The sequence below is a fragment of the Oncorhynchus tshawytscha genome, linkage group LG10 (assembly GCF_018296145.1).
Source record: "Oncorhynchus tshawytscha isolate Ot180627B linkage group LG10, Otsh_v2.0, whole genome shotgun sequence".
NCBI lineage: Eukaryota > Metazoa > Chordata > Actinopteri > Salmoniformes > Salmonidae > Oncorhynchus > Oncorhynchus tshawytscha.
In genome coordinates, this window is record NC_056438.1 from 17,912,731 (window position 1) to 17,935,257 (window position 22,527).

Consider the following 22,527-nt stretch of genomic DNA (forward strand, 5'->3'; position numbering starts at 1 on the left):
ACGCCATGACACGTCACAAATGTAACGTACAGCGTCAGAGGGGTCCGTTTTTTTCAACTTTTCTCCAATACTATAGCGCCATTACCATGTCAATCAACGCTTAATAGTTCACACACCAGATTTTGATGTCAACACAGTCCCATTAGTTTTCATTGCAGCCTCGTTACTTAAAAAAGGTTTGTTGGAAAGGTCAGGAGGCTTCCCTCCCCTCATACTGACTTTCTCACCTCATGGATCATAATAGCAGCCAGTCCGTACACCACTCCGATCCACACCTCGTCTGACTGGACACTGGAGTGGTCAGGTACCCCCTCCGGCCTCATACCGTTGACCGCACCCATCTGACCCCCAGCGAAACTCATCACGTTCAGGTCAAACACAGACTTCAGTGCACTGCAAATCTTCTCCTTAGGAAAGGCCTGGGGGAGAGGTAGTTCATTGTTTTGTTTGTGTAGTTTGATTGAATCAGTGTGGTCAGAATGCTATGTTGAGTCAGGATGTCATTAACAGTAATAATAATAATAAGTCATTTTAAGCACTTTAAGGCATTGTCACTTTATGTAATCAGCCAGATAAAAAAAGGAATGTGCGATAATGTAAGCAACAAAGTCACATTCCAATCAGTAAGAGAAATCTGATAAAAATCCTAGTACAATCATTACTAGACCAATGGAGGTTGAAACATCAGTCGGATCAGGATCAAAATGTTCCTGTTTGCCCAGTTTGTGGCGCTTGTTTGGTCAATCGTTTTTTATTAGGGTTTTAGTAGTCAACAATAGTATTACTATTTATGTCTTGGCTTTGTGTCTGACCTGAAACTGGCCATCTCCCAATCCAGATGCCCGCAGGAACCACTGGCCAGCACACTGGTCTGACATTACACTGTTGGAGAGATCCTGCCCACTACTGTCGTAGTTGTAGTACTGGCCTGAAGAGACAGAGACATAGTCAGCTTTTAGTCTTAATTATACAGCTAAATTAAAGCCAGGCTCTGAATGGTGTTTTTACTACGAGGCTTATCTCAAATACAGAAACAAAAACGTTTTTTCCAACCCGTCAGGGAATTGAAGCCCGGTCTCCCTGGCTCCCGCATGACAGGCGGGGATACTGACCACTATACTAAACGAGGACTGAAGTCATTTATTAAGAACACTAACTATAACATATCTGACAGATCCCAAGCATATAAAACTCTGGTATAATACCATAAATGTATGGTTGTCTATGATTCATGTACAATATAATTAATTAGTCATTTGTATTCCAGAAGTTTAGTTGCTAGTTGTTTACTACAGAATTGTGGCTTAAATTCAAACTCTATAAAACACATAACATCACAAGAACACACTTCTTAGCAAATGTGTGACATTGCTGAAGAATGTGTAACACAAAACAATAATTGCAGCATTACTCGCTATTCATTATTGAACGTGCGCCCCCTACAGGCAGAAATAAGGTACTGACCATTCCACAGCAGCTTGTCGAAGGCGGCGCTCCCCCGGTCTAGTATGTCTCTGAAGCGCTGGAAGGCAGCCTCATTGTTCACCAGCCTGGCCATCTTACACATCACACACACAGAGGCCAGCCACAGACCCCCACAGTACGCACTGAGAGAGAGAGGGAGAGAGCAGATTATAATTCCTAGAAACTAACACTAAAAAAGTAACACATGGAAATCTTTAAATTACAAAGTGTGACCTCGCTTATACATTAAAACACGCATGCAGTATAATTCCTGGTCGAAAACAGGAAGTTGAATTCTTTGATGTGACCTTAGAACACAGTCTCACCTCCCTAGGCTGCGTCGGGAAAGCAGCTAAAAATACAACTCCGTCAACAGACTTAGTCTTTTCCTGTTCGCCATCAGTGGGAACCTCTACTACAATGAGTATTGTTACAAGTTATGTCACGCCATTTACCAGCTCCCTCCCTTTTCCTCAGCTCTCACCTAGGTCCTGTTGCGGTCCATCCGTCGTAGGTCTGGTCGGCGTAGCCTGAGTTCTCTATCAGACCGTCTCCATCCGTATCAAACTTCATCTCTGACTCCATCACGGCCTGAAGGGGATATAATAACATTGATTAAATAATACAATCCTTATTATTGTAACTGATCCTATCAGCACTCATCCTGTGAGACTCCTTCCTACCTGGCAGATGGGCCACATGTCCTGGAGGTACTGTGTGTCCTGGGTCAGGTGGAAGTCTCTGTAGACCTGCAGGACAAACTTCAGGTTCAGGTCCTTCCAGTCAGCCGTGTCGTGAATTAGGTAGGCGTTGACACGCTGCCACGGCTCGTCATCTAGATCAAAATCAAACTTGATTTATATAGCAGATATGACAAAATAATTGTTTGAATAACCTTATTTACTATTATGTATTGATTTTTTATACTCTGTGATGCTCACTGCACAGAACACAGGAATAAAAGTTATCACAGTGAATTGTAATGTTTGTTTATGTGTCAATTAATCCCATAATTGATGGGTTGCCAACTGGCGATTTGACACAAATTCATTCATGCAGTTCAAAGTGCTTCACATACATATACAATAAGTGAGAAAGAAAAACAATATTAGATAAATATAAAATAAAGGTTAGATAATAGACAAGATACATAAATCTCCCTAGAGAACACAACTGATGCGCTCATTCTTATCTGATGGCTACCTCTGTACAGAAGGCAGACATGTTATTTAACGTAAGACAATTCAGATTCACTAAGACCGGGGTTACATTTCCTGACTGGGAGGAAGGAGCAGGCTGTCCTTGTAAATAAGAAATTGTTCTTAACCTCTTGAAACTAGGGGGCACTATTTTCATTTTTGGAAAATAATGTTCCCAAAGTAAACGGGCTATTTTGTCAGGACAAGATGCTAGAATATGCATATAATTGACAGCTTAGGATAGAAAACTCTAAAGTTTCCAAAACTCAAAATAGTCTATTGAATATAACAGAACTGATATTGCAGACGAAACCCTGAGGAAAATCCAATCAGGAAGTGCCTCTTATTTTGAAACCGTTGTGTTCCTATGCACCCCTACTGGCCATTGAAAGGGATATCAACGAAATTCCTTTTTCTACGTATTCCCTAAGGTGTCTACAGCATTTGACATAGTTTCACACCTTTATGTTGAAGAATGAGCGTAAACGACTACATTACGTAAGTGGCCAGCTGAGGGCTCAGAGTGATTCTTGCGTAAAAAACACAAAAAGGTAGTCATTTTCCCTCTCGCTCCTACTGAAAAGCCAATTGTCCCGGTTGATATATTATCGAATAGATATTTGAAAAACACCTTGAGGATTGATTATAAAAACGTTTGCCACGTTTGTCGATATTATGGATCTAATATTTTTCGTCGTTGTCGTGACCGCAGTTTCCGGTGGATTTCTCAACCAAACGTGAAGAACAAACGGAGGTATTTCGGCTATAAAAATAATCTTTATGGAACAAAATTAACATTTGCTGTCTAACTGGGAGTCTCGTGAGTGAAAACATCCGAAGCTAATCAAAGGTAAACGATTTAATTTGATTGATTTTCTGATTTTCGTGACCAAGTTGTCTGCTGCTAGCTGTACATAATGCTATGCTAGGCTATCGATAAACTTACACAAATGCTTGTCTTGCTTTGGCTGTAAAGCCATCATTTCAAAATCTGAGATGACAGGGTGATTAACAAAAGGCTAAGCTGTGTTTCGCTATATTTTGGCTAAAGAAAGAGGATACTACAATGATCACCTCAGCAAGGTTTTATCCGTGGTCGTGGAGCAGGGTGGAAATACATCTAAAATGTAGTTTAAATAACCATCTGCATTTTTAATGTATTTTTAAAATTTATTTTATTAACGAAAGCATAAAGAAATACTATACCACTGTTTTGAGTTAGAAATGTAACACTTCAGCGTACTTAAGCATCGAATACATTACAGGTAGGGGGATGTTCACACCTACAGTAGCCAGGCTATAAAGAGTCGATTGTCCTGATAACCAGGCTACAAGTGTTTGAAAACCTGTTTTCAAAATGTCCCCAGCTGTCCGTCACTACTGTAAATAAAAACAGTATTTATTTACACTTTATTGTAACCACAATGTCACAAATGTGTATCTACCTTTCCAATTACTTTTAGAGCGTTTGGGATGAATTTGATTAATATTATGGTGTTTATATTCCAAGAAAAATGAAAAACCCTCGGTTTCCGTTAGGATGGAACGGAAAATATGGCGCTGTACAACGTGACGGTCAGGAGTAGGCTACACAGTACTGGGCTATTTAGCTAAAGAATCCTTGTGTTGTGTGCGGACACACGGGAGACCGGGGTTCAATTCCTCAACTGTGAGGTAGAAGTTGACTATGCTTGTAAAAATGAATTTGTTCTTAACTGACTTGCCTAGTTAAATAAAAGGTTACACACTAAGAGGATAACATTTCTACACCATCATTTTAGTCTAACCAATACCCAAACAGAGACTGAGTCAAAATGAAAATCCCATTGATTTATCAAGACCTGTCCCCATGCTGGTCTCAGAGCAGTACGAAACGGTGCTAAAATAGTTGTAGGCTAATGCTTCAAATCCTATTGCTTCGAACTTCAATATGCTCTTTAAATAAGACCTACACCACTTAACAGCACATTACTCAACACTAGTGAGACTCATACTGTAGGCGACATACCGAAAAATATGACGTGACTCTCCGCCAATAATTACATATAGAGGATTCTAAATTAAAACCCAAAAGCCGATTCATGAGTCTCCCTGGGAGGCCGGCACGGGTATCTGTAGCAACGCATTTTGCATTGCGGTGACTTAGACAGCTGCGCCACTGGGGAGGCCCCATCCACAAAGTATGAAAATACATAGGTGTTGGTAAAGGTATATTGTCCTGCTAAAAGCCCATAACGGGCTATTATAATACTTTACATGGTGTCCAGGTCAGGATAACCAAAACATTTCTTTATTAAAGACTATCAGAAAGAAGGTTGGTACTTATTAATTTTGATGAATGAGTGACTCAGCTTTTATGTAGGTGCCAGCTATACGACTGTGCAATCAAGTTGATATATATATATATATATATATATATATAAATAAAACGACATTTGGGAGGTTTAGTTTTCAAATAAGCAAAAAGCGATTGTAATCTGAATAAAAGGCCCTAATAATATTTGTAAAGGCCAAAACATTTATTTCTGTTTTTAGAGGGAGAGAGGTACCTGCTAGAACAGCAGGAATGTTTCCCTAGTCAGCGCCATTATTAGTGCAATGCCCCTTAAAGTGTTGCTCTGTACTACCCAGGGGTCCACCCTGTCACACTGAACCAGCATCTGTAGCAACACAGCTTGCACAGCAATGCAGCGTCTTAGACCGTTGCGCCACTCAGGCGCTGTACAACATGACCGGTCGGGAGAGGGAAACAGTACTACAGTAAGAGCAAAATAAAATAACAAAAACCTTAGTGTAACAGTTTTAGTAAGTAATACTGAAGTCGTGCACAATTATCAGTTTATATTTAGGTTTATGTCCCCCATTCATTTTCAGTTAGAGATACAGTAGGACCCAAAAGCATAATCAGTGCTTTAAGTCCCCCTTCCGCTGGTCTGGAGCAATGAAGTGGTGACACGGTACCGTACCAAACCACAAATGACCTCTAAGTACCGCAGCATAATCACAAAACATTTAGTGGAGCAACCACTGTATGGGATAATATAATTTATATGAATCCGTCTCGAAGGATCATATCTTTCTGAATTGTTGGTAAATATTGGTACAGTATGCATGCGTTTCCCCTATACCTGGGTCTCCTATGTCGTGAGGGACTACGTTCTTAACCTTCACAGGAGAATTTCTGCCACTCATCAGATGGAGTCTTTCAGTCAGGTCACACGAAACAACACTGCCAGCTGAAAAAGAATATATAAATAGTGAACACGCACAAGCACATATACTCCAGGACAGGAGCGAGCTACCACACACACACAATAACATTCAGACCCTGCTTTACTCACCAATGTCATATTGCAGGCTGAGGGCTAGTTTGGGCCATAGCATGATAAGTGCAAAGGAAGCGTAGAAGTGCACGTCATACGTGTTATACATTCTGTACTCCTGACCTATGAGAAGAAAAGAGAACATTCAAAATGATTGAACTCACACACTTCAGAGAGGAGTAAAGACAAGTGTACTTCACAATGAGTCTAACAGAAGTGTTTCCTCCCAGTCGGGGAATTGAACCCCGGTCTCCTAGCCCCCGTGTCATAGGCGGGGGATACTGACCACTATACTAACGAGGACAGTGTCATTTTGGAGTCTACCTATTTATAAAGACCCCCCTCCAGCCACCTCGTTGATTACAAAATTTGCCTAACAAAAAAAAAAAAGGTAAAATTTAATAGGCGGTGCAGTCATCTACATTACACGGCACAAGTGTGTGTGTGTGTGTGTGTTTGTTGGGCTGTTCTCTATAGTCTACCACAGTATGAGTCATAATACCCATAAAACCTAGGGGTCAAACACAGAAATGGTTCCAATAATTTTTTCACCATCCATTTGATCCATTGTGGATTTTAAAAACACTTCAAATTAGAGCTGTGTTTCATTTGGGCTTCCCCTGGTGTGAAGTTTTGATAACCGTATAAAATGTCTCGGACAAGGTGACAATTCAATATATCCGACTGCATTTATCCCCCAAAAATGAAATGTTAATGAGCAATAATACAGATCTATAAATGCCTGTCTCTTAAGCTTTACGTCACTCACCAGGGCCATGATTATCTGGATGAGACTGCTTAAAAATTGAGGCAAAAGGTAAGAATCTCTGGATGAACTATATTGACTAATTAATAAATTGGCTGAAGTTATTTAAATGAACAATTCAGTGAACGGTCTTGGGAATGTTTAATTGAAAATGCCTGTTATCTAGCAACATTAGCCTGGATAGAGGACTACATTAGCAGTTTGTCTAGCCATTTAAATACTTGAGAAAATCCTAAAAACTAGTTTACCTTTAATAAACCAACAGTCTAGCTTGCTAGGTAACTTATATGGTGAAGCCAGGGCCAGGCATTCTTGATAGTTTGTTTGCGTCTGTGGGTGAGGTGTCGGTAGCCTACTTCAAGTTCCAAAATTGTAGCTACCCTAGCTAACTGTATTATTTTAGTCTGGCTTTGAGAGGTCTCAGATGGACTGATTAGCATCCGAGTCAACACTGTACTTTATATACTGATACTATACTGCATAAACGCATGCTGCACTCAAGTTGAAGTTGTTGACTGATTCCATGGCGGCGGCTAAGGAGAGAGTAGCTGCGAACTAAGACTGCAGCCAAGGCAGCACTGGTCCACACCTGCCCATCGGGGTGAGTATTATTGGTTGGTACTGGATGTGCCTTTAGGTTCCTCTCCGTGTGTAGTCTGTACCACACAGGCCAGTGCAATAGTCTTTCGTATGTGTAGTAGTGTGTTGCATCATATTGCTGAGTTTATCATTTGTGTCAACTTTGAATTCAATCTAAGCCACAGATTATTAATTCCTCCATTGTGTACTTGACCTTTATAGATGCAGACTTGAGACTCAAAGACATTCAAGCAGCACTTTGAGAGCAAGCATCCCAAGCCTCCAATGGTCCCAGTACTGGTTGATGTGCAAGTCTAAGTGACCCCAAAGACTCAAATGGACCTAAAGCCTAGGTAAGATTCTTCTATCATTCGCACCCAGTAGACATTGGGTAAACCACAATGTTGTCAACCAAATGCTATCCTCAATACTTAAGTTGTATTGCTCATGGTCAATGTGATCACTCAGTCTTTAATGTTGTGATTCAGACACAATGACCATGATTTGAATGCTGCAACTGACAAAATGATGTTGGGGGACCCACGCTGAGAACCCAGGGCATGGGCCAGATGTGACAATTACCTTTAAAAAAAAATTAAAAAGGGGGTAAATAAGCACACCATTTTATATGTTTATTCCATGGCCAACCATCCCTCTAGCTACCGCCTATTCCACACGGTCTTTTATGCCTCCATGGTCCCTCAACTTTGGACACGTCGGACCTCTCCATCTTATCTCGTTTATAAACCCACGTCCCCTTTGCTGCTTCCTTCACTTGTTCTTCTCCTGATTTGATGAACGTGTTTCTGAGTCTAGATGTCAAGTGTTTTACTGTTTTTGATACCTTTTTTCCCCACCGGTGTAATGCTGTCCTCCTGCTTATTCTGGGGTTCAAACTGAATGCAGTAGTAAATGTGCTGCTCACAGTTGACAGCAGCAACACGGACCAGAAGGGTGTTGATATAGCTGTGTTTAGGCATGGCTTCTTTGTTCAGTGTCTGTTTATCATTCTGGGTCACCTAGTATTTTTATATAAAACCTACCTTACACAACCAGTTTTTCCATTTGTAACTCACCCACCAAAATTACAATATGCCGTTTACATTTTGTTCTATTTCTGCTGGTCTAATTCCTAAAGTGGAAAAGCAGAAGATCTGTGCACTCTGATAATAATTGTGAATGTGGTGCTCAATGTCCCAGATTTGTGGCATTGATTTTTTTTTAAATCATTTAAATCTTTACTTCAATGTCAGATGTTTACATGTTATGTATTAAAAGGTATATGTATTTTGACTTCTTCGTAACAATGTAATCACTGGAGTTCAGGTGTTGATGGGTGACTAGGTGTATCCTTGTCAAATAAACATGCTTACTCATTCATGATAAATATATTCTGCAATGAATTCATCTGGTCTTTGAATCTGCAACAGAACATGTCAACGAGTTAGTTCTGAATTGCTTTAATACAGCAGTGCATTCGGACATTATGTATTGAAGTAGATTTCACCTTGTTCATATATACTGAACAAAAGTATAAAACGCAATATGTAGTGTTGGTCCCATGTTTCATGAGCTGAAATAAAAAAGATCCCAGAAATGTTCCATATGCACAAAAAGCTTTTCTCAAAAATGTGCAAAAAACTCCTACTTTAAAAATAAATCAATTTAGGTATCTGTGACCCAACAAATGCACATATGTATGCCCAGTCATGTGAAATCCATAGTTTAGTGTCAAATGTATTTATTTCAATTGACTGATTTCCTTATATGAACTGTAACCCAGTAAAATCTTTGAAATTGTTGCACGTTGCATTTATATTTTTGTTCAGTGTAGTTGGCAGAAATAAGGGGTTAAATAGACTTCTACCAGTTGATGGAGAAGATGACCTGCTAAAATAAGTATATGTTGGTAATACCATCTCTAGCTATATGACTTCTTTGCAAAATACTAGCCTAGTATTCATGGAACATAAATATCTGATTGCTACTAGGATAGTATTCTGTACATGACAAGACTAAATGCATAAATACAACAAATATTAGTTACATTTTGGAACAGTAAATATCATTTTTTCCAATATATATTTAGTTTTGGATCAAGGTAGTGTCATGACGTTGGCCTGGGGGTAGGTTTATGACAGTCATAAATAACTCTTCCCCCCTTTCTCCTCCCTCTACCCTACTGATGTGACATTTGAAAATCCCTTGGTTAACATAGAGATTCTGGGAACATCAGAAGGTGGGGGGGGAAATGAACCATATTCTGGTTATCCGACCAGTTGAACATATGCGGTGGTACTTAATGAATATGATGTCAGTTTGGTTGTCATCTGAGACATTCTCATCAATGATAGGGTGACACTCTACAGTGGAAAGTCTGCACATAGTTATCGGATTCACATAGAATTGTTGTTCAATTTAAATGTTTGAATATAAAGTTATTGGTGAAAAGATTCAATGTAATTTTAGCTTCCAAATGAGATGTGTTTTCATAAGGTTAGGGCTCTGCTCAATCAGTGACCCGCCCCTGTGAATTGACATGGGCTGTAAACTATGAAAACACACCCTTCTCCCTCCACTATTTAAAGCCTTGACGAAAATGTAACCTCCTGTTCCGAGGATGTGAGGACGACGGTCCATACATTAAAAGGACTAACATGTCAACTGTTCCGGGTACATTAGGATGACGATCTGATGTCAGAATGGTTCAGATGTCAACTACAGAACGAAGCCAACATCAGCGTGAGCTTTGGTTGCGAATGGTTATGAACTTTGAACTCTTATTCACTACAGAAGTGATAGCTCCTAGCCGTTGAGTTAGCAACAGCAGCTGCAAACGTGGGCTAGGAAAGAACAGACAGAGTATGCCGTCTACCACACAACAATGTTACTACAACGTATCCTATTTACAAGCAGAGACATTCTTCAAAGGACTCTGTTGGGCAACACGGCCTTCCATCTACCACCAACCTGCCGAAGCGCAGCTCTGAGTAAATATTTATTGCATTTTCCTTTTCCAAATGGGTGGCAATTTAGAATGCATAAGATTCTGTATTTACGACAGACACATTGCTTCTCCCTTCAGTCTTCCGGCTCTTTCACTCAAAGCCAGCCCCCTTTTGTGTAACCAGTTGTCATATCTGTTCCGTCCGCTAGGGAAGTTTTCCTTTATGATATAATTTGTAATCAAGGTATGATTCATTCTGTGTTTATGTAATTAGTTAGGTATTTAGTAGATAAATAATTAAACCCAATTTTGTATTGCTGATTCAACTTGTTAGCCAGGGTTCGTGAAGATATCTGAAAGTTGTAAATTATTGGTTGAGACTGAAATAAGGTGACGATTGCTATTGATGTAAAATATTACTAGGTCATTAAGAGTTATTCGAAAGATAACAGCTCTATAAATATTATTTTGTGGTGCCCCAACTTTCTAGTTAATTGCATTTACATGATTAGCTCAATCAGGTAATATTAATTACATAAAGGATTTTATAGAATAGCATGTCATATCACTTAATCCGGCATAGCCCAAGACACGACAGTTGCTAGTAGCTAGCTAGCTGATGGCAGAAGTGTCAGCTAGAGATGTGCAGGAACTTGCAGGGATTTGTAGTCTTTCACTCTGTCTACTTTTATGTTAATTAGGATTTTTAGAATCAGAGTAAATAGAGATAAATATTTTGACAAGTCTCCTTGTCCAAGAGAGATCTACACTGTTATAAAAATGTCACGCCAGCCCCTATTTCTAAAAATCCACAATTGATAAAATGAATGGTGAAAAAAAACAAAAAACGATTGGAACCATTTCCATGTTTGACCGTTAGGTTAAGGGTATTATGACGCGTCCACTGTGAGGCTCAATGATTCTCACAAACATGCAGGGGGATGCAGAGTGCCAACTGCTTGAACTTCAGTTGTCTAAAAAAACACTTTCGCTCAAACGCCTTAAGTGTGTGTGTGTGTGTGTGTGTGTACAATACTGTATTTATTCCTTTGTATAATTTCTCAACAGGAAAAGTTAACAAAATAGCTGGAGGAGGACTTTAAAATTTGGCCCAAAACCCACAACTTCACCAGCAGTAACACACACACACTATTACTGTCAGTTAAATTATTACCCCTTACCCTCTAAGTAGGCAAAGCGACCGTACTCCTTGATGATGGCAGGCTGGGCGGGTAGCCCCCCGTCTTCACTCCGCAGCCCCCCACTGACATCGCTGTCCTCAGGCAGCTCCGTCCACACCGTCCCCCCGTCCACCACGAAGTATAGCTCGTTGAACAGAGCCGATTTGTACCAGGACGGGAGAGAGCTACCACAGACAGATAGTTGACTACCATTGCAGATGTTGTGACTTTTCACATGTAAAAACACACATTCATTGTTCAAGTTGAACATGTGAAGAAAACTATGTGTTTGTTATTGAACATGTATTACAAGGTCTTCAGAAAATGTACAGTTCCTTCAGAAAGTATTCATACACCCTTGACTTATTCCACATTTTCTTGAGTTACAGCCTGAATTCAAATTGGATTAAAAAGAAATTCTCACCATATACACATGAACAAAGTGAAAACATTAAATATTTGATAATTTACTGCAAATGAAATACAAAAATCTCTCATTTACATAAGTTGTCACACCCGAGTCAAAACATGGTAGAAACACCTTTGGCAGTGATTACAGCTGTGAGTCTTTCTGGGTAAGTCTAAGTGCTTTGCACACCTGGATTATACAATATTGCACATTATTATTTTTTACATTCTTCAAGCTCTATCAAGTTGGTTCTTAATCATTGCTAGATTTAAAAGTCCAAACGGTAACTAGGCCACTCGAACATTCAATGTCATCTTGGTAAGCAACTCCAATTTATGGTTGGCCTTGTGTTTGAGGTTATTGACCTGCTAAAAGGTGAATTTGTCTCCCCGTGAAAGCAGACAACCAGGTTTTCCTCTAGGATTTTGCCTGTGCTTAGCTCTATTTGCCCCCCATAAACTCCATTGTCCTTGCCGATGACAAGCATAACATGATGCAGCCACCACAACGCTTGAAAATATGAAGAGCGGTACTCAGGGATGTGTTGGATTTGCCTCAAACATAATGCTTTGTGTTCAGGACAAAGTTAATTTCTTTGCCAAATGTTTTGCTGTTTTAATTTAGTGCCTTAGTGCAAACTGAATGCATGTTTTGGAATATTTGTATTCTGTACAGGCTTCCTTCTATTCACTTGTCATTAAGGCTAGTATTGTGGAGTAACTACAATGTTTCTGGTCCATCCTCAGTTTTCTCCTATCACAGCCATTAAACTAACTGTTTTAAAGTCACCATTGGGCTCATGTTCAAATCCCTGAGCGGTTTCCTTCCTCTCCAGCAACTGAGTTTGAAGGACGCCTGTAATTTTGAAGTCACTGGGTGTATTAATACACCATCCAAAGTGTAATTAAAAACGTCATCATGCTCAAAGAGATATTCAATGTCTGCTTCTTTTTTTGACCCATCTACCAATAGGTGCCCTTCTTTGCAAGGCACTGGAAATCCTTTCTGGTCTTTGTAGTTGAATCTGTTTGAAATTCGCTACTCAAAAACATAATTATACTTTGACATTATGGGGTATTGTATGTAGGCAGGTGACAATCTCAATTTAATACATTTTAAATTCAGGCTGTAACAACAAAATGTGGAAACAGTCAAGAGGTGTGAATACTTTGAAGGTAGGTACCTGTCCTGCAGTATGGGTCTCTGCCACTCCTCGATACTCCTCTCCCACAGTCTGTAGTGTGTCAGCGCGTGGTGGCTGAGAGAGGGAGCCGCGTCCGCCTTGGTACCGAAGAAACGCGTGTACCTCCTAGAACACATACACAAAAGACATTGGCTGTGTGCAAAATGGTACCCTATTCTCTCTACAATAGTGCACTACTTTTAACCAGGACCCATGGGCAGCCATCAAATATATTACATTACTTATCCAGAGCAGACTTAAAATAACTGCATTCAAATAAGGAATGTGAGACAACATTCCATGATCACGCATTCAAAAATAGCTGTTACCAAGTAGCAGGCGAATACAGTAGTCTACAAGGCCCATAATAACACAGTGATGACGCATTGTCATGATTAAGTGCACACAGAAGTAGTCTTCGTAGGGAGTAACAGTAAGCGGTAGTGAACATAAGATATGCATGAATCCTCATGATGTTCTTTTATTCCTTAAAGACCCCAGGTTCAAGTACCTAGACTGACGTACACAAGACCCAGTATATACAGTTAAAGTCTGAAGTTTACATACACTTAGGTTGGAGTCATTAAAACTCGTTTTTCAACCACTCCACAAATTGCTTGTTAACAAACTATTGTTCTGGCAAGTCAGATAGGATATCTACTTTGTGCATGACAAGTAACTTTTCCAACAATTGTTTACAGAGATTAATTCCAGTGGATCAGAAGTTTACATACATACACTAAGTTGACTGTGCCTTTAAACAGCTTGGGAAATTCCAGAAAATGATGTCATGGCTTTAGAAGCTTTTGATAAATGATGTCAATTAGAGTGTGTCAATTGGAGATGTACCTGTGGATGTATTTCAAGGCCTACCTTCAAACTCAGTGCCTCTTTGCTTGACATCATGGGAAAAATCAAAAGAAAATCAGCCAAGACCTCCACAAGTCTGGTTCATCCTTGGGAGCAATTGCCAAACACCAGAAGGTACCATGTTCATCTGTACAAACAATAGTACGCAAGTATAAACACCATGGGACCACACAGCCGCCATACCACTCAGGAAGGAGATGCTTTCTGTCTCCTAGAGATGAACATACTTCGGTGCGAAAAGTGCTAATCAATCCCAGAATAACAGCAAAGGCCCTTGTGAAGATGCTGGAGGACACCGGTACGAAAGTATCTTTATCCACAGTAAAACGAGTCCTATATCGACATAACCTGAAAGGCCGCTCAGCAACGAAGAAGCCACTGCTCCAAAACCCCCATAAAAATGGAACTGTTTGTCCATAATGACAATCATTTTGTTTGGAATAAAAATGGGGAGGCTTGCAGGCCGAAGAATACCATCCCAACCGTGAGGCACGGGGGTGGCAGCTTCATGTTGTGGGGGTGCTTTGCTGCAGGAGGGACCGGTGCACTTCACAAACTAGATGGCAGCATGAGGAAGGAAAATTATGTGGATATATTAAAACAACATCTCAAGACATCAGTCAGGAAGTTAAAGCTTGGTCACAAATGGGTCTTCCAAATGGACAATGACCCCAAGAATACTTCCAAAGTTGAGGCAAAATGGCTTAAGAACAACAAAGTTGAGGTATTGGAGTGGCCATCACAAAGCCCTGACCTCAGTCCTACAGAATATTTGTGGACAGAACTGAAAAAGTGTGCGCGAGCAAGGAGGCCTACCCACCTGACTCAGTTACACCAGCTCTGTCAGGAGGAATGGGCCAAAATTCACCCAACTTATTGTGGGAAGCTATCGAAACATTTGACCGAAGGTAAACAATTTAAAGGCAATGATACCAAATACTAATTGAGTGTATGTAAACTTCTGACCCACTGGGAATGTGATGAAAAATAAAAACTGAAATAAATGATTCCCTCTACTATTATTCTGACATTTCACATTCTTAAAATAAAGTAGTGATCCTAACTGACCTAAAACAGGGAATATTCACAAGGATTAAATGTCAGGAATTGTGAAAAACTGAGTTTAAATGTATTTGGCTAAGGTGTATGTAAAATTCTGACTTCAACTGTAATTATACCCCACAGCAAGAGCTGAAGAGCAGGTAGAACAACTTCCAGTGGACCTCTTCATCCATTAATTATCTTGATGTAAATCTAATGAAAGACACACCCAGACTTTATGACATGAAATACATTCCCATCAAAATATGATGACCTGGACAGGTGGAATTCATTTCCTTTGGCTCTTAGTAGAATTGAAACAAATCAAAATGTATATGCTGCCGAGATTAATGTATTTGTTCCATTCACTGCCCATAGAAATCCCACCTAAACAGTTGGGGGCTTACCAAGCCTAAAATGTTATTTTGTGTCAGCCCAATTGAGACCTTGGGTGTGTTGGTGCAATTCAGAATACGAATCCAAGTGGAAAGCCATCGAGACTACTTTGACAGAGATGCCTATACAGTCAGTTTTGGGTAATAGAAATATAGTGGATACAAAATCAGTGGATACATTTATCTTTTAAGATATGGTTTAGGATAGTAAAGCAACTCCATTTAGACAGAGGTCAAACTGCTGAGTTGGTTCGCATAAGACACCTACAACTCAGGATAACAGATTTAAACAGTGGATGCAGAGAGGGATCACATTATTTAGGACGATAAGGAATGGGGATCTAGAGCTTCCATGACCTAAGTAAAAAATATGGCTTGGATAAAGTAGATTTTTTACAGGTACCTGCAGGTTCAACACTTTTGCTTTTTTTTCTTCCCCAATTTCGTGATTCCAATTATAATCCTGTCTCATCGCTACAACTCCGACAGGCTCAGGAGAGGGGACGGTCGAGTCATGCGCCCTCTTAACACCCGCTCGTTTAACCCGGAAGCCAGCCGCACCAATGTGTTGGAGGAAACACTGTTCACCTGACGGCCGAATCAGCTTGCAGGCGCTAGAGAGCGATGAGCCAAGTAAGGGCCCTTGTGGCCAAACCCTCCCCTAACCCGGACGACGCTGGGCCAATTGTGCGCCGCCCTATGGGACTCGCAGTCACAGCCGGTTGTGACACAGCCTGGCTGTAGTGACGCTGCAACACTGCGTTCCAGTGCCTTAGACCGCTGTGCCACTCGGGAGGCACCTTCGACTACTTTTTTTAAATAAATAAAAGTGATTGACACTTGGGCATCTCAGAAATTCACTAATGCATAACTTGGAGTATAATTTTTTAAATATTTTTTTTATAAAAAAATAATCTAATCTTTACCTGAGTATTCTATCCTCAAAGAAACACTCTACGAACTATATGGAACAGAAATGGGAGGAGGAACATAACACTGAAATAACTGGGCAGATCAGTCTCATATCTTTTGGTCTTGCCCCGCAATTGAAACTTACTATAATAATGGGTTTTGACATGAATGTCTTTGTATTTGGATGAAATACCTGATAACTTGCACAATAGACAAGTACCTGTTGAAGGTCCTACTGGCAACCCCCCCCCCTGTGACACAATGGGTAGACATTGATAAAGAAATACAATATCTGGAGCATATGCCCTTTTCTTTAAGAACATATGATGAGAGGCCAGGAATACTTGGGAAAATGGGTTTCGTACTCAAAGATAATCTAATTCAAAGATGTTACTGTAACTAATCTGATGTACGCTACACCTGCCAAACCATTTTTTTTTGGTTTGGGTGTTCAATAAATAAATATATATAAAGCAGTCTTGATTTACCCAGGCTGCCCTGTGGTTACATGTCACTGAAAATGCTGTGCTCCAGTGAGTAGCAGTTACAAGGTTTACAGTAATGGACAGGAGTGTGTGTACACCTGAGGCAGTGTAACTGGAGCCTGTGATTGTGTGTTGCACATGTCATTCGGAGTTTGATCTATCCTCCTCATGACTCTCTCCTTGGTGAGGATCAAAAGGTGCCAGAAAGTCAGACTCATGTTTAATAAGGGACATATTCATGGAAGAGATATCTGTAGATCTTTAGAGTTTAAGTCGGGAGATGGTAACTCGTTAAACAACTTCGTTGTTCCCAAAATTCCTATTGAGTTTAATTGTTACATGATTAATTTAATTTAAAACCAAGTAACAATTAAACATAGTTGATAAAATAAACAAAAGTCATCAGATTAATGAGTCACGACATTCTCTAGGACAGGTATTTCAAACTGGGGTATGCCAAATAAAAATGTGATTCACATTTTTTTAAATTAAAATACTTCACATTTTCAAACATTCCATTGAACTTTTACAAATGGGGCTATACATTTGGGCGAGTTTCTCCCCCCCCCCCCTCGCCTGAGTATCCTTGTTTCACTGCCAAAAATAAAATTAAACCATCTAGTGTTCAGCGAAATAACACCACAATGTCAAAAACAGGTAGCCTCGTCAAATAATTAACATCCAATCACATTAACCGTTACTCTCTCGTAGGAATTCCACTAACGGTCCGTATGTAGCTGCTGCTAATTCCGTTTGGTCGAAAATTTATAAAATTGGTTTAAAAAAAATTAAGGCCCGCGTCCAGAGACACATCAGCTCTACTGGTAGTACTGCTACTACCAGCAGTACTACACCCGTCGACGACACATTGTTCTGCTTCCTCGAGCACATCCAATGCTAGCATCAGTAATTCTACATTTGTTGTTAGCCCAGCTAGCATGGACACTGACAGTTGTGAATCTGATGCAGCCGAAGAGCTACTACCTGCCCCCTTACCCCGGAGGAAAGCGCCGAACAGACAGGGACGTTGGACCATCGAAGAGACGCAAATATGGTAACTACATTGATTTGGGGTTCACTTAAATTGGGAGTAGTGCCTTTCCTCAGCCACAGTGTGTTATATGTGCAAAAGTACCATCTCACAACTCTATGAAACCTTCACTCTTGCGCAGACATTTAAAAAAAAAACATGCCAATTTGAAAAATAAGCCACAAGAGTTTTTTGAGCGAAAATTAAGACAACTTTCGAGTAGTAAGACATGTATAAAAGCAACAGATACCATTAATAAGAAGGGGCTAGGAAGAACTTATATGGTGAGCTACAGAGTGGCTGGGACAGGCAAGCCCCATACTATTGTAGAGGAGTTGCTAGGACAGGCAAGCCCCAAACTATTGTGGAGGACTTCATTCTTCCTGCTGCTGCAGATATGCCTGGGACAATGCTGGGGGAAAAGGCAAAAAAAAAAACTACAGACAATGACTCCATCAAACACTGTTTCATGACATCAGTGACATGACATGTTTTTAAACAATTACTTCTTTGCAAGCCAGCGAATTCTATGCGTTACAGCTGGATGAGTTAGACGTGGCGGGCCTGGCACAGCTCCTAGTATATGTCCATTACATTTATGGGGGTATATTAAGGAATACATCCTCTTTTGCAAACCACTGGAAACCAGGACAACACGAGGAAACGTTTTAAGTACTGGACAGCTTTGTGACATCAAATGGACTTTGGTGGTCAAGATGTGTTGGCGCAAAAGCCATGACAGTGAGACATAGTGGAGTGGTAATGCGCTTGCAAGCAGTTGCTCCCTACGCCACTTGGTTACACTGCAGCATCCAGCTTGAAAGACATTTGGGAGACTAACAAAGTTAACCATTTTCACTGTAAAACAAGTCCCCTGAACTCTTGTGTATTTTCTGCACTGTGCAATATGGGCAGCGACCATGTAATGCTTTTACAACATACAGAAGTGCACTGGTTATCAAGGGGGGAAGCATTGACAAAAAAAATTTAAATGAAGAGACGAGCCTAAAGTTTCTTTTACTGACCATTTTCACTTGTCTGACCGCTTGATGATGACGAGTTTCTCACACAACTGGCCTGCCTGAATGATCTGAATCTAGGATTACAGGGACTCTCTGCAACTATATTCAATGTGCGGGACAAAAGAAATGAGGCTAAGAAGTTGGAGCTCTTCTCTGTCAGCATTAACAAGGACAACACAGGTCTTTCTTCATTGTATGATTTTTTGTGTGTGCAAATGAACTCAAGCTTACGGACAATGACAAATGTGATATAGCGAAGCACCTGAGTGAGTTGGGTACGCAATTATGCATGTAGTTTCCTGAAATGGATGACAAACAACTGGATTCGTTATCCCTTTCATGCCCTGCCTACAATCCACTGATATCTGAACAAGAGAGCCTCGTCGAAATTGCAACAAGCAGTTCTGTGAAAATTGAATTTCAAAATCAGAAGCAACTGCCAGATATCTGGATAGGGCTGCGCTCAGAGTATCCTGCCTTGGAAAATCGTGCTGTTAAGACACTGATGCCCTTGGCAACCACGGCTAAATAAAGAGCTAAATTATTGGTTATTATTTCTGCCCTGGTCCTATAAGAGCTGTCACTTCGCACGAGCCGGGTTGTGACAAAAGCTCACTCATTCTTATGTTTAATAAATGTATTGTATAGTGCGTGTGGCAGGCTTACAATGATGGCAAAAACGAGCATTTGAGAGTCCGCTGACCCTGATGCTAGAGGGGGTACGCAGCTGGAGGTTGAACATTTGAAGGACTATAAAAAGTTTGGGAACCACTGCTCAAGGATAAAGCATATTTTAGCATCAAGTATGCAGTGTACAGCAACTTTTCCTCACGTCAGACCTAACTGACAAGAGCCTCTCCCATGTGGCGCAGTGGTCTAAGGTTGTGCCACTAGAGATTCTGAGTTCGAGTCCAGGCTGTAACAGCTGGCCACCGGAGAGTCGCACAATTGGCCCAGGGTCGTCCGGGTTAGGACGTTTGACCAGCAGGGATGTCCTTGTCCAATCGCACAATGGCGACTCCTGGGGCGGGCCGGGTGCAATACACACTGACACTGTCGCCAGGTGTACTGTGTTTCCTCCGTCACATTGGTGCGGCTGGCTTTTAGTTTTTTTTTTAACCTTTATTTAACTAGGCAAGTCAGTTAAGAACAAATTCTTATTTTCAATGACAGCCTAGGAACAGTGGGTTAACTGCCTGTTCAGGGGCAGAACGACAGATTTGTACCTTGTCAGCTCGGGGGTTTGAACTTGCAACCTTCCGGTTACTAGTCCAACGCTCTAACCACTAGGCCACCCTGCCGTCCCTAAGTGGGCATTGTGCTAAGCAGTGCGGCTTGGTTGGGTCGTGTTTCGGAGAATGCACGGCTCTCGACCTTCTCCCGAGCCCGTACGGGAGTTGCAGCGATGAGACAAGACTAACTACCAATTGGATACCATGAAAAAAAGGGCTATTTTTTTTATTTATTTAAAGACCTGACTAACTTGAGGTGTAGCATGCAGTGTACGTTGTTGAAAATTGAGCTGAGACAGAGGAAAGTAGAACAGATTGAGAGGAATGGGGGAAAGCAACGGATGAGGAAATAAATTGAGTCCATTAGTCCAATTTACAATAAGGCTCATCTCACTGACATGTCATAAAAACTAGTTGTTCCTCCCCGCCGGTGAATTGAAACCCGGTCTCTGTCGGGACAGCTTTTAGTCATATTGCATAGAAAAAGAGAGAGCGGTAAATTCAAGATCAGAATGGCCTTTTAATATGAAGCTTATTGAGAAAATTAAAAAACTAAGTTGTTCCTCCTAGTCTGGAGATACTGACCACTATAATAAACAAGGACAGATTGTCAATTTGAATTCTACCTATTTTTTAAATGTTACCTGACGTGTTCCCTCTCCCTGGAGCCAAATGTGATGTTAGGCATGTCCCACGCCAAGCTAAACTCCAGATCGTTGTGGCCCTGAGCCGGCACTGGACAGCCCACTGCCAGGGCTGCTGCCACCTTCTCTCCCTTCTGGGTGGGAGGACTGGAACCTGGGGGGACGAGGCGGAGGGGTGGGGAAGGAGGAGGAGAGTGAATGTCAAGGCGTTGTTAGGTTCTTCTTTTTCAGAGTAAATAACCCACGGACACTACAGAAGCTTTAGCCATGTTTAATCCTTCCCAAAGGTTCTGTACAGCTGAAAATCAGACAACTAAAGATTTCAGACATCACAGTTTAAATACATCCTACTTAAACTGTAAGGAAGAGGAGTGTCTTATGGCTCCACAGGAAAGTAGGTAACCAGATAGCAACCCTGATTACTCCCTTAAGACTCACCCCTCACCTCCTGACCCACAGATATCCACCGGACTTCCCTTATATCAACACATCGCTCTCCTCCATTAAACACATTCCAAAGGTCTCTGGCTTTTTATAAACTCTTTCTATTCAAGGCTTTGTCTCTGTCTTTATTTAATATCTCAATGTTCAAAGTTTAGCTGATCCCAACAGTGTCAATAAAAGACTTGACTATGACCTGGAAAAGGAATCATGTGGGTGCTGTCATTCAAACCCTACGACCCTTACAGAGGGTTGTCCAACAATTACTAATATATCCCTTCCTTTCCTGTACCCAAGGATGTTACATTATATGACAATCTATAAGAATATTTGAACTGCATAGATTTAGTAAAAAGTGCCTAATTTCTAGATTTCGCTGACTACAGATCGTTGGTTCAACGCTCGGTCGGCTCCAGCTAGCCGTTTTAACAACAGAGCTGGGGTGGGATCCAATAAAAAGATTTGTGGGGGGGGGGGGAATAATGTACAATTTTTTTTGATGTAATCAGTGATCGCCGTTTGATACCACTGACCAGTGGGGGAGTCCAGCCGTCCATCAGCGATGAGGTCACCCCACAACACCCCACAGGTTCCCTTTGGACTGAACGCTGTCTGGTGACTGATCTCCCTGTCAGACTTCTCACACACACATTTCACACAGTTAACAAGGTGATAATGGTTATGCCATCTTCAAATGGCCAGTGTTTTTTTAATTGAAAGGAAAGTGTCAATAGCAATGAAAACAAATGATCAATCATAAACAGAAACATTACCAGTGCACAACTGTAAAAACATAGTGAATTTATGACATCTACCTGTTCTCGCGCTGCCATGCACAGAGTGTAGGGGTTCACTGTGGTGCAGTGATGAAGCAAAACTCCAGACACGGACTCCCCCGCCTTCTCCAGGTGGAATGGTTCGTTCCAGTGGCCCCCACTCTTGTCGTCCTTGTGGCCTGACCCATTGACCATGGTGAGCATGATTGAGACGTCCAGCGGGTAGTCATTCTTGTTCTCTATGTCCCACACAAACACTGCCACTGGGAGACTGGAATCCTGGAGGACGACAGAGAGAGGAGAGTCAGAGACCAAGACACATAAAACTTAGGTTTTCAAATCAAATTGTATTAGTCACATGCGCCGAATACAACCTTACAGTGAAATGCTTACTTATGAGCCCCTAACCAACAAGGCAGTTTAAAAAAATACAGATAAGAATAAAACGGTTAGGGTTAAAAAGGTAAGTTTATGACAAGGCTGCATGACACGCTGGCGTAGGCATCATGCACCCTATTCCCTATATAGTGCACTACTTTTGGCCAGAGCCCTAGTCAAAAGTAGTGCATTACATTGGGAATAGGGTGCCATTTGGGGGGGACACTGTCTCTGCTTCAGCCACATTGGA

At 41.0% G+C, this 22,527-nt stretch overlaps 1 protein-coding gene across 3 annotated transcripts in view; it reads right to left on the minus strand.

The window, feature by feature from the left end:
• gba2 (glucosidase, beta (bile acid) 2) overlaps positions 1-22,527 on the minus strand; it is a 33,770-nt gene that overhangs the window by 3,371 nt on the left and 7,872 nt on the right. For all 3 annotated transcript variants that reach the window (XM_024434579.2, XM_024434577.1, XM_024434578.1), the window contains 12 exons: positions 21,939-22,178; positions 21,657-21,759; positions 20,683-20,836; positions 13,052-13,177; positions 11,460-11,644; positions 6,005-6,109; positions 5,792-5,899; positions 2,148-2,299; positions 1,949-2,055; positions 1,465-1,607; positions 813-928; positions 228-419 (listed from right to left, as the gene is read on the minus strand). In XM_024434579.2, the coding sequence (XP_024290347.1) occupies positions 228-419; positions 813-928; positions 1,465-1,607; positions 1,949-2,055; positions 2,148-2,299; positions 5,792-5,899; positions 6,005-6,109; positions 11,460-11,644; positions 13,052-13,177; positions 20,683-20,836; positions 21,657-21,759; positions 21,939-22,178 (1,731 nt within the window). The remainder of the gene's footprint in view (positions 1-227; positions 420-812; positions 929-1,464; positions 1,608-1,948; positions 2,056-2,147; positions 2,300-5,791; positions 5,900-6,004; positions 6,110-11,459; positions 11,645-13,051; positions 13,178-20,682; positions 20,837-21,656; positions 21,760-21,938; positions 22,179-22,527) is intronic.